Source organism: Thunnus thynnus, chromosome 8 (genome assembly GCF_963924715.1).
Source record: "Thunnus thynnus chromosome 8, fThuThy2.1, whole genome shotgun sequence".
Classification (NCBI taxonomy): Eukaryota; Metazoa; Chordata; class Actinopteri; order Scombriformes; family Scombridae; genus Thunnus; species Thunnus thynnus.
Genome location: NC_089524.1, coordinates 30,766,324 through 30,778,554, shown reverse-complemented (window position 1 = coordinate 30,778,554; position 12,231 = coordinate 30,766,324). Strand labels below are relative to the sequence as shown.

The window sequence follows — 12,231 nt, the reverse complement described above, 5'->3', positions numbered from 1 at the left end:
CTTAAAGTGATTGTTGTCTCACCCCCCACCTCAAACCTCTTCTTCTTCTCTCCCAAGCCTATAATTACCTTTATCAGTTAACAGGACTAATTTATTTTGTCATGCCCCAGTAAATACTTAACCCAAATAATATTATTCACACTCTGCGAGTCGGTCGGACTGCTTCATCGGCACGCCTGGGAGCTTCATTATCGGCCTGCTCAGTGCCAGGGGAGATGCTGCGATGCGTTGTGGGAGTGGGAAGTCAGGGTTACTGAAGTGAAAAAACCCTGGGCTGCCTCCTTTGGATAAACCAACGTATTCCCCCTCCCCAAGGGGCAGCAATCAATAGGTTACTGCAGGTCTCTGCACAGAAACTCTCCTCTCAGTCCCACTGCTGTTAAATACTGGGTGTCTTGGAAACAAACCTCACAGAGCTTTGCAAGATTTGAAGAATCACTGAGCTTCAGTTTGAAACCTTCTCAACTCAGGGACCAGATTATTGGGTCTTAATATTCCTTCAACAGTGTTCAGTGCTAGGTTGAAAAATGCTAAATTTATATCAACTTTAAAACCAGGGGTGCACAATTGTCACCTTTCCGTGAAAATCTGTGTTTCGAATCCAAAATAGGTCATTTGTGTGATTTGTGTAGATCCAAGTTTTTGAAGAGAAAAAGAGAGCGAGAGAGAGAGGGAGATTCACTTCCCATTCATTCTCTATCTCGTTTGTGGACTTTGATGATGTAAAAAAAAAACAGTGACAGCTGCATCTAACATATATGTTATAAATTGTCACACTCATGAGCCAATGGGATTGTTTACAATGTGCGTGCTATGCCACAGACCAGCTGCTGGACCTCACTGATTTTTTTGTTGTGACAGCCTCAGTGCAAACGTTAATGTAGGATAGCACAGAGGATGAATATTCATTAATGTTGATATGAGAGCCATGGGTGGCTGAATGTGTAAAAATACTCCTCTGTCTATAGGCTGGGGCCAGGAACAGGCAGAGGTGGTCAAACTGCCCAAGTTGGGGGCAGGGAGTAGCCTTGTCTGAGTCCTTAATATTTGTGTAAAGGTGGTCCAGGGTTTTTTGTCCCCTAGTGGGGCAGGATACATGTTGGTAGAATTTAGGTAATACAGTCCTGAGGTTTTTGTGGTTGAAATCACCTCTTATGATAAAGGCATTGTCTGGGTGTTTGGTCTGTTAGCTGCTTAAGTGCTACCTTAGCATTAGCATGTGGGGTGATGTACAAAGCGGTGAAGGTAATGGCTGTGAACTCCCTAGGCAATTAAAAAAGCTTGCATAGAATCAAGGTCAGCAGAGCAATGCCTCTCGGTGATCACTGTATTATTGCACAGAGAGAGTTATTGACATAAATATTCAAACCTCCTCCATGGATCTTGCCAGAGTCCACTGTCCTGTTGACATGGAAGGCTGTGTGGCCCGCTATCTCGATAACCAAGGCTGCTGAGCCAGCTCTCCATAAACACTAGCAGATAGCAGTTCTCCAGCCTTTTCTGAGAGAATAGCCTGAATTTTATTTAATTATTTTTTTTTATTTTAATTTTGTCCCAGCAATTGGACATTGGCCAAGAAGATGCCAGGGAAGGAAACTTTGAAGCTAAGCTTAGCTTAGCATGTAGTCTGGCCCACTTCCCCCTCTCCTGTTTACGCTCCCGAAAGGGGCTGTGTAATTAAAATTAATATAAGCTCACCTTCTCTTCTACAGCTGGTGAACTTAATCTTATAATCGTGACTCGTGATAGTTAGCATAATGAGCTGATTATTGACAATAACATTTTAGTTTTATCAGACTACCTTTTTAATATCAGTTTATATTAAAAATAACCATTTGCAGCAAATCGTATACTTGATAAGTAGGTTTAAAACCAAAGAAGGGAGTTGCTCCTCGTAGAAACTGATAATGTGAAATAACTATGCCAGTAATGTAATACAAATGTTGAGCAAATAACTGAATTTTTTGCATATAATAACATTATTACATTGTCATTTTAATAGTGTTTTAATGTAAAATGTTAACGCACAACATTTTAATAACCCATAATATAATAATGATGTGCACTTATTATGTCATTTTTATTACATCATCTGCAGTTATCAGTTTCTACATTCCCTCTCAGCCAAAGTAAAATTTGCAAATCTGTATATGTTTCCCCTGGTAAAGCAAAATTTTAGGTTCAAAAGTTTAATTACAAGAGGTCATACAATTAGAAATCATACAAACATGTGGCTTCATCATTTGGCCAGATGCTTCAACATAAAGTCAACAAAAAATTCAGGAACATACATCTTTTTATTGTTACTTCTGTGGGATCAATAGGCATCAATGTTGGTAGGGTTTACTGTCACTCTTAATACCAATACCACCACAATGTGAACACCGTACAGCATAAATATGATATCTAGTATAAGAAGAAGCAGCAAGAATTTAGACTGCTTGAAATTCAGTAAGTTAGAAAAAGAGACAGTCACTACCTGTGCTAATAGTAGTTAAAGTGTTGAAAGGAAAAGTCTGAGTATAACATTATTATATATCATTGTATATTAATTGTTGATGCATTGATGTGTAATCAGAATTTTAATATTGCTGCTGGTCGAAGTGGAACAAGTTTGTACTAATTTATTAGCATTCTGTCTTATAAACTAATCATACAGTGCCTACACAAGTATCCACCATACTCAGAAGTTTTTATGTTTTTATGTTTTTTACAACATTAAATCAAAGTAGATTTAATGTGTTTTTTTTCACATCAATACAAAAAAGACATTTTAACATCAAAGTGAAAGCAGATCTCTACTAATTTATCTAAATTAGTTACAAATATAAAGTGCTTAATACTTGTACTAAATACTTACCACCTGTAATAGGACACACCATCGTCACAGACTTGTCTTTTGGTTTTGGAGGTCATGTAAATGTTAAATAGAGATCGCCTGTGTGTAGTCGAGGGAGTTCAGTTGATAGTATAAATACATCTGCTGTATATGAGTTGAAAGGTCCAACTTTTGGTGAGTCAGTATTGTGACAAGACTTAAAACCATGAAGACAGAGGAATGCCCCAAGCAGCTCTGTGAAAAGGTGATTGAAAAGCACAAGTCAAGGGATGTATACATGAACATATCCGAATCACCTAACATCCCTTGAAGTACAGTTAAATCTATCTTTCAGAGAAGGAAAAAAATATCTCGCAGCTGTAAATCTGCAGCAGGCTGTCCTAAATAACTGAGTGACTGTATAATGAGACTAGTGAGGAAGGACACCAAGAGACCTGTGACAACTCTGAAGGAGTTTCAAGCTTCAGGGGCTTAGATTGGAAAGACTGCATACAACAGTTGGCCCGGGTGCTTCACCAGTTGCAGTTTTATGGGAGAGAAAGGCACTCTTACAAAACCTCACAATGTCTCGGCTACAGTTTGCCAGAAGGGATGTGGGAGGCTCTGATGTCAGCTGGAAGAAAGTTCTGTGTTCTGATGAAACCAAAATTTAGCTTTTTAGCCGTCATATTATGCAGCAAAATACAGGAAAATCTTGGAGGAAAACCTGGCGCAGTCTGCAAGAAAACAGTGACTTGAGAGAAAAACAACAATGCCAATGTCCTGGTATGGCTTTAGTCAGAGTCCTGATCTCAATCCAGTCAAGAATTTGTGGCCAGAAAACCTGGCAGAGCTTAAGCAGTTTTGCAAAGAAGAATTACTGTCCATTGTGCAAAGCTGATAAAGGCCTATCTATCGCAATCACTTTGTAGATTAGTGTCAAAAAAGGCAAAGTAAATCTACTTGGTTTCAGTGTTGTTAAACAATAAAACCTTAAAACTTCTAAATAGGGCTGTGCGATATGACCAAAATCACATATCCCGATAATGATATATATCACAATATAGCACATTTCCTGTAAATTCAATGAATTCCCCATCGACTGTTCATCTTTTGTACAGATTAAATTACTCTTCTTGGCTTTTTACTCATGAAGCTTTTATTGCACTTACAGTAATGTAACAAGTATAGTTATCATCTACTCGAGTGCTTCACCTGGCTCACTCTTTCTCCTCTGTTGCTGCACACACAGCAGAACAGAGGAGACACTGAACCAGGTGAAGCCCTCGAGTTGACAAGTACACTCGTTACTCGTAAGCGTAATAAAAGCTTTGTGAGTAAAAAGCCAAGAAGAGTAACATATTAATGTAATCCTTGCAAAAGATGGACAGACTCCAAATAGCAAAAAATATTGCTGACTGAATACAGACTGCTTGTGTTTATGTTTGACAGTCTGGCAGTGTCCGTTTGTTGATGAAGAATCAGCAGATGACAGGGATGTTCAAGAAAAAAAGCCATGAACCATGTGAACATAAATAAAAACATTTATGACAGTTGGTATGTTTTCTCCACAGCCACATCTATGTGATCCCGGCCTTCACCTGGATTCTAACTCTCGCTATCTTACTGGCCCACACAATCATTCAGCCAGTCACTTCAATGCTCACCCTGCTGAAAGGAATCCTGCTCGTTGTCACAGTAAGCATTGTTCTTCTTTAATTTGTTTTGTTTTGTTCTTGGTATTTTGTTTTTAGTATTTAATCAGAACATAGCTATAGTAGAATACCAGGAATGGAAATAACAGTTGTAATGAATATTAATCTCATCCAATGTTGTGTGTTGATGACTCAGACTCACATTAGACATTGGCTACACATCATTTCAGTGTTAGGTCACAATTTAAACTGTTATTTGGGTGGACACTGTTTACTAGTGATTTAGTCAAGCTCTGGACCAGGATTGAGCACAAGAGTGCTAAAATGAAGACATGAAAAGTCTCATGTTGTTTAGTACAGTGGGTTCCATATAGCTGTGTGTGTGTGTGTGTGTGTGCCACATCATAAAATAATCATTTCATTTTTATTAATTCATCCTTTTTCACCCACAGAGTTTATTTTGTTGCATTTTAAAAAACCATTCATATTTTGAGTTGACTGTACTGTGTGATTCCCATTTCATCTCAACTACGCACAAGAGTCAGAGTGAATAGAGATTTATGACCAGCCTTTCAGAACAGAAGAAGAATATGTCAAGGTTGCCCAGTAAGTGCTCTTCTCTTTGGTCTTAGCACAGAGGCTCTTTTTGAAAAGGTAAGATCGAATTGATGATGTATTGCTATACATCTCTATTATATATAGTTCAGTACCCTGCTTGATGATTTGTATTAGATAATGAGATGTGTCCAGATGCCATGAATGGATTTAGCAGCCATCAGATACATGTGTAGTGGATAACATACTTGAGTGGTCTGAGGGAATAAATCTTGAATAAATTGTGACATTATTGGAAGAAAGAAAAAACTCTAAGTGGACCACTCCTTTACAACCAGTTAATACAATTTTCTTGATCGTAGACAGACTTAACACGCAGTTAACATCTGTTCTTGGGGTGGGTGGATATGCGCATTACTGCAATTGACTGTGAATAAATCTGTAAAACTAGAAAAGCTGATAAAAAGACTTACTGAAGTGGCATACAAATAGAGGGTAAAGCCCAGGGAAAAAGTGAGACATTGCTTTTATTGTCGAAAGAAAAATATGGAAAAAGAACATGGGAGCAAGAGAGATACGGAGATCAAACTTTTATTGCTGTTGCCAGACTTCTGAGAAAATAAAACACTCAACATATTTTTTTTTCATGCTTGTTCTCTCTCCTCTGTAAAACAATGTTGACCCAAGTGTTTGTTTGTGTACAGTATTTGCTTTTTCAATGGTTTTGTACATTACTCTGTCACAGTATTTCAAGTGAGTTAAAACATACATACAGTATATTCAAAATGCTAAATATAACGGTAATTTAGGCATTACATTAAAGCTTTTATTTCAAATATTGTGTCTGATAAATAAAATATTCAATAGTCAACTTGTGTTCCTACCTGTGTAGCATTATTGTTGCTGCTGCATAATATCGGCTTAACTGAGTGCAGTGATGGAATTTATAGTTGATATTGCTAACATTAACACACTTGAGTACTATTGTCCCATTGTTACCTGTGCACATGTAGCTCAGGGTCCCAAAGAAGAGCAATTAAGAGGCAATTTACTTTTGGTGAGTGGGGAATTCACAGCAGCAATTTATAATCAAATGCACAACAACTTTGAAACTATGGCCAGTGCTTCCAATGATAAGATATATCTGAATGTGATATTTTGATCATGTCACTGCTTGGTCTCACTTGTAGAAGTCTAGCAGCTCATATTACTATTGATCTCTATAGAATATCCTAAAATAGTACTTCCCCTAAAAAAAAGGTAGAATTAGAAATATCACACTGCATTCAGTGGTTATCAATTGTGTAAACTAAATCATGTCATTTAAAATTCATTGTGGAGCCTTTTGCTCTCTTCCTATTTGATTAAAAAAGACTAAATAAAAATATTTCAAGAGTCTCCTCTCACCTTCACGCTTCAGCTGTGTCTGTATTCACTCCCTAAAAGTTTACATCCTTTGGCCATTTTTGATGGATTTCATGTCATGCTATGACTGCTGTGTGAGGTTGCACTGGCAAAATGGATGCAAGTGTGTACACTTGTGGCCTCATGCAGAAATTGTGGTGCTTATTGAGCTCCCACTGAGCGTGTGGTGGTTTTGCGCTTTTTCAGGTCAGTGCGTGCCATCATCAGGGAGTTTTTACAGCTCAGTAGGAGCTCTTAAAGTAAGTCTTTAGGCTGGGACCAGAGAACATTTAACACCTTTGCTGTTACATCTGCTGCTGGCAAATGGGAAATACACTGGGTTAGAGTCTGGCTGACACTTTCAATGACACTGCTAACACAATGTAAGAATACAGCCTGCCTATGATTATGTAACAACCTTATCACCAGACAAAAATGTTAATAGTGGACAATTCTGTAACACTCCAATTATATTTTTAGCTAGCTACCAGCATGGTTCTAGGGATGGCAATGTCTGTCAGTCGGTCCAACACTTTGGTCCAAACTGAAATATCTCAACTGTTGATTGGATTGCCATAAAATTTTGTGTAGACATTAATTTTCCCCAGAGGATGAATCCTATTGACATTGTGGATCCGCCAAACGTTCCTGTAGTGTCACCTGCAGGTCAATTTTCTTACTCATCTAGTGAAATATCTCAACATCTTCTAAATGGATTGGCACTAAATTTTTTAGAGACATTCATGGTTGAAATGCTGACCTGGTACTAGCCAGTCCACAGAAGCCCACAGGTTGTGAAACAACTTTTAGCAACTTTTGGATGGATTACGTGTTAATTTTGTCACTTAATGTTGACATTAAATGTAAATCTGAAGGTGTGGGATTGCCCAAAATGAACATAACTCATAACATAGAGATACTATACTTGTAACGTGAATAATTATGTAACTATGTAACTGGAAATTTGCCTTTAAAAATGTACTATAGTTTCCACAATCTCAAAGGACTTTAAGGTCAGTTTAAGGTCACAATGCAGCAAAATACTCAGTTTTTAATGTGTTGTAGATACGATCTAATCCATAAACCTAATGCCTTATACTTTTTTTCTAGTGTGGAGAAGGAAATCCCTAATGCCTCTTTATAATTAAATAGACAATAACTTTTCAAAATTGGGGCCAGCAACTTCAAAATACCTTAATGTGTTATGTGCCGTTTGTTATTGCTTGGTGTCTCAGTCTGAGAACTCTGTAACTCTTTCCATCTTCCTAAAACATTACTTGCTAACTGAAAAACTGAAACTGAAAAATTGTTTAGTCACTGGAAGAAATGCTTACACAGCTTTCCTTTTATTTTTTTCATATACTGGCCTTGCCTGTCTTTGACTTTGGCATTGTTGTTGCTGCTGACAGTTTGTCACAATTCTTTCATTACATAGAATCCTCCAAGGACAGAGCTTTCAGTTTTCTAGTATGCCCAACTTTGTTCCTCTGCTGCATATATACCATGATAGTTGTTCAGTCAAATCATTGACATATAGGCAAATGTTCAGATGCTATAGGGATTAGTACTAGAAGAGATTAATGTCAGTGTTATTTAGTTATATCCCACTGGCAGCAAGAGTCAGTCATGGCCTTTTAATGTTACACAAGACAGTAGTTTGGCTGTTTGTGGTCTTTTGGGAGGAGCATCCAAACTGTCATTATAAAAAAGTACAACATTTAACACTAAGAAAAATTGTCTCAGTGAACCAGCGTAGTGTATGCTTCTCTGAAGGATAGATTCACTGTTTATCAAGCTAAACTATATAGCTTACCTATAAAGTATGTTTCCCATCCTTTATGATCGACCTGTGGCAGCTTCTTAAAGTCCAGCGTGGCAAGCCAGGATAAATACTGAAAATTTTAATGATTTTATTACTCAGTTTTGCTTTTTTGCACTGCTTGTGCTTGTTCAATAGTTGATGAGGTTTTAAGAGAGTTTCATGTTGTTCGTTTTAATAGTCCTCTAGGACTCTCTGACAGAAACAGTGTGTTAAGTAGCCAGAAGGATGAATCTATTATCTTTTGTCCTAATGTGTCTAATTATAGTACTACTCAAAAAGAGGTTGAAAGGAAGATAATCCCTCTCTACTCTGTTTCATTCATTCATCAAATGGATCAAATTCTGAAACGTATCCACCGTTTTACAGCTGCTCCTTTGACCACTAGTCACACACCGGCACACTTCTGGGGGCTTGAGTAAACAGCGCTAAAGAGGGTGCTGCTTTTAAATGTCATCGACCCAAGACAAGTGTGTTGTCAGTTAAAGACACACCTTCAAGCTAGTATCCCTGTTCTAATGGAGATGAAAATCCCTGCCCCACCTCTGGCCCTGCGACAAAGCTAAGGCCCATTCCCAGCTTCGTTCCCTGTGGACAGTGTCCCACCCCCAGTGGCAATCGGCAGCAAAACACATTTGAAACTGTTTTGTACACATAATGTAAATCACAGTGTGTTCTTTCCATCAGAATATCAAAAAATAACCAGTAGGAATTAACTTTTTGAGCTCTGGACCCTTATTTATCAAAACTGCTAGAAGTACATTTTTGTGGAAGTGGAAGATAAAAGTAAAAATCCTTCACCTTTATTCCTACTCGCAAACTTAACAATGAAAGCTATTTGTCAAATTTGTTTCAAATTAAAACGCTCTAAGGAAAGCTCCAGAGGGCTCTGAACTTGGTTAAGAGTACATCATAGATAGCTGTGTTACAATACACACCTTCTGAGACATCATGGACTAGTACAAAATAGTCGTTATAAATGTATTAGATTGTTGTTTGTTTCACATGTTAATTGTTACTGGAGGTACACACAAAGAGGATAAACTTAAAACTTTTTTTCCCCCAAAAAATATCACTGAGTAAAATTTAAAATAAATACTGTGGCAGACATATGGTAAACCCTTGTCTCTGATTGGTTACTCCTGCTCAGAGTATATATGTCATTACTCATATGATCACTGGAGAGCTGCTCTTAGTGTGAGTGAGCAGTGAGTGCTCTGTCTGTGTCTCTACACTGGAGGTGTTCAGGAACCGTGTTAAGCCTTCAAACAGTGATAATCCTTTAAACGCATTACTCTGTAGTTTCAACTGGACTACCAGGATCATATGTCTTTATTTCACTCTAACCAACACGCCCCCCTACAAATGCAGCTCTGTTTGAACACAGGACTGATTTCGGTCTGAACGTAGCCATAGTCTTACACTTCACAGAAAGAAGTTGCTTGATAAATATATTTCATGGATCACACTCAGGGAAGAACTCATACGGCTCTTATGAGTATTCATAAGTTAAATTCTTAGAGATTTGATAAATATGAGCCCTGACCCTCACTGTCATACATACACTCACACACACAGGTGTATAGTATTTAGCTAATTAGACTTCTCCGAAGTCAAATGATGGTTTCTACTCACCAATTTCCTTACTACTACTGAAAACAGTTGTTTTCCAGAACCCGAAAGATTGGACTCCAGTCAGTATTCTTTATCAGTACACTGGTCTCACATTTGGAGCTGGCTGGCATGAGTCCTCTAGGCTCTCTGATATGTTAAGAAGCACTGTCTTTCTTTTGAAAAGGGTGCCTTTTCTAGCTTACAGAAAATCAATGCAAAAATGCATGTTTTAACTCACAACCTGGCCTAACCAGGTGTCTATGAATGTACGTGTTTGACAGAGAGAATGACAGTCAGCAACAGTTCAGTTTGACACCATAGCAGCCCGTAATTGTTCATAAGTGTAGCATCAGCACAGTTGGGAGTCCATTTGACAATTTCACCATCATTAAGTCTTGATGAACACACAATATCAAACAAAGTCTACTCATAAAAAACAACTATGCTCTCACTTTCTCTTCAAGACACTGTGGATTGAAAATTATCCACCATGTAGTCTTTGCTTCAATTTTCACCTATCTTACTCCTCAAGTATGACTCAAACATCTGGAAACTTGGGGTGTTCCATTTTGGCTTACATTGTATATTGTGGCCAGTGCCTATCCTAATATGCCATAAACGGGATGACTGAATATATGTTGGGGCTTTGGGAGAATGGCTATCCATACACCACCACCACATAAGATCAATGACTTTGTCTCTCCAGAGGAGGAGGCAGCCAGTGGAACCTTTATGACTCCCTAAAGGATATTCTGTCCTTGAAGAACAATGGATAAATTGGACAGATTGATTTTTGATTGCCCAGATAACACACACACACCCTTAAAACACCATAAATGCTGTCACACACAAACACAAACACACAGTTGTCCATCCTAGCCTGAACATAAAAAGTGAGTCTGTGTCACAGAGGTGTTTGTTTGATTCTGCAGTCACCTCTGGGGCATAGTTTTAGAAGGACATAGACAAAATAATCTGAACACCTCATAAAAACCAACAAACACCAACAAATGATGCTGACTGGCTTTGTTTTGGTTTAGGTTGTTGTTTCATTTATGCCCTATAGATGGAGACATTTACACAGAAACTCAATTACACATGTATCTGAATGCACACACACATACACATACAGTATAAGAAAAATGTGTCCTAGAGACCCAAACAGGGGGAGGTATTAAGATTTAGAGGTTCAGGACTGGAGCAGGGCACCAAGAGCCATTCCCTCTACTCTGCATCAATATGAAAGAGAGCCAGGCAGGCAAGGCCAACTGCACCAGAATAAAACACACTATCATCAAGCACCAGCCATTTATGGCCCAGCAAATGTGATTTTTCTCTTTATGGCTGAAATATTAATGTTTCCATCTTGGTATACTTCGAAAGAAAACAGCAGTTTCCAGACCCTGAGCTGCCAAGAGGGGGGTCAGAGAGAAAGCGACAAAGGGAATTTAATAAGTGATGTCATGGCAAATAAAAAGGTGGGGAAAGTATGACCTTCAGTCAGTGACTACTGTAAGGCATCAAAGCCAATGTAATGTGGATTATTTTAATGTAATTTGTGCCTTTACTGAAAAAGCACTTTATGTCTATTCTATTAAAATACAGTATATATAACTTGAATTATTTGGGTCTAAAACTATTCATTATGGAAGCCAAAAAATGCATAAAACAGTGTTCAGAGTATGTAATGAGCTATACATCGCTTAGCTAGAGCACAGCTAGAGCTAAAGATTAGCTGTTTAATCAATTACTTAATTAAGAGAAAATGAATTGTCAACAATTGTGACAATCAATTATTCATTCAGGTCATTTATCAGGAAACAAGACCAAGAGTCTACAGCCATGCTAGGGGCTCTGTAAGACTGTACTTCAGTTAGTTAGCATTAGCAGGTATAATGTTAACCATGTTCACCATTTTGGTTTATTGTGTTATCATTTAATTAGCACTAAACACAAAGTACAGTTCAGACCAATGGGAATGTCATTAGTTTTGCAGTGTTTGGTCATAAAGCAAGTGTTCATCACATGATTCAAACTCATTGTTGTGCTAGAGGAAAAAACAGAGGAATACCAAAGTCATCTGAATACATCATCTGGGAACCATTAATGTCTGTACCAAATGTGCCAATCCCACAAGGAGATGTTGAGGTATATCAGGAAAAGTAAGAAGATCCAATCAAAGTCCTAATATGTCTTCTATGGACCTTGTAATCTTTTATAAATTTCATGGCAATCCATCTGACTGCTGTTGTGATATTTTACTCTGAACTACAAATGCCAACTTCATGATTGCACTAGAGTAAGTCATGGGTTCAGTAAAATTAGTAGGATTCATCCCCTGTATGGATGTGTATACAAAATTTCAT

At 37.9% G+C, this 12,231-nt stretch overlaps 1 protein-coding gene across 2 annotated transcripts in view; it reads left to right on the top strand.

Moving 5' to 3' along the window:
• Positions 1-12,231, top strand: part of si:ch211-51h4.2 (uncharacterized) — an 87,121-nt gene that overhangs the window by 25,993 nt on the left and 48,897 nt on the right. For both annotated transcript variants that reach the window (XM_067597942.1, XM_067597941.1), the window contains one exon: positions 4,393-4,516. In XM_067597942.1, the coding sequence (XP_067454043.1) occupies positions 4,393-4,516 (124 nt within the window). The remainder of the gene's footprint in view (positions 1-4,392; positions 4,517-12,231) is intronic.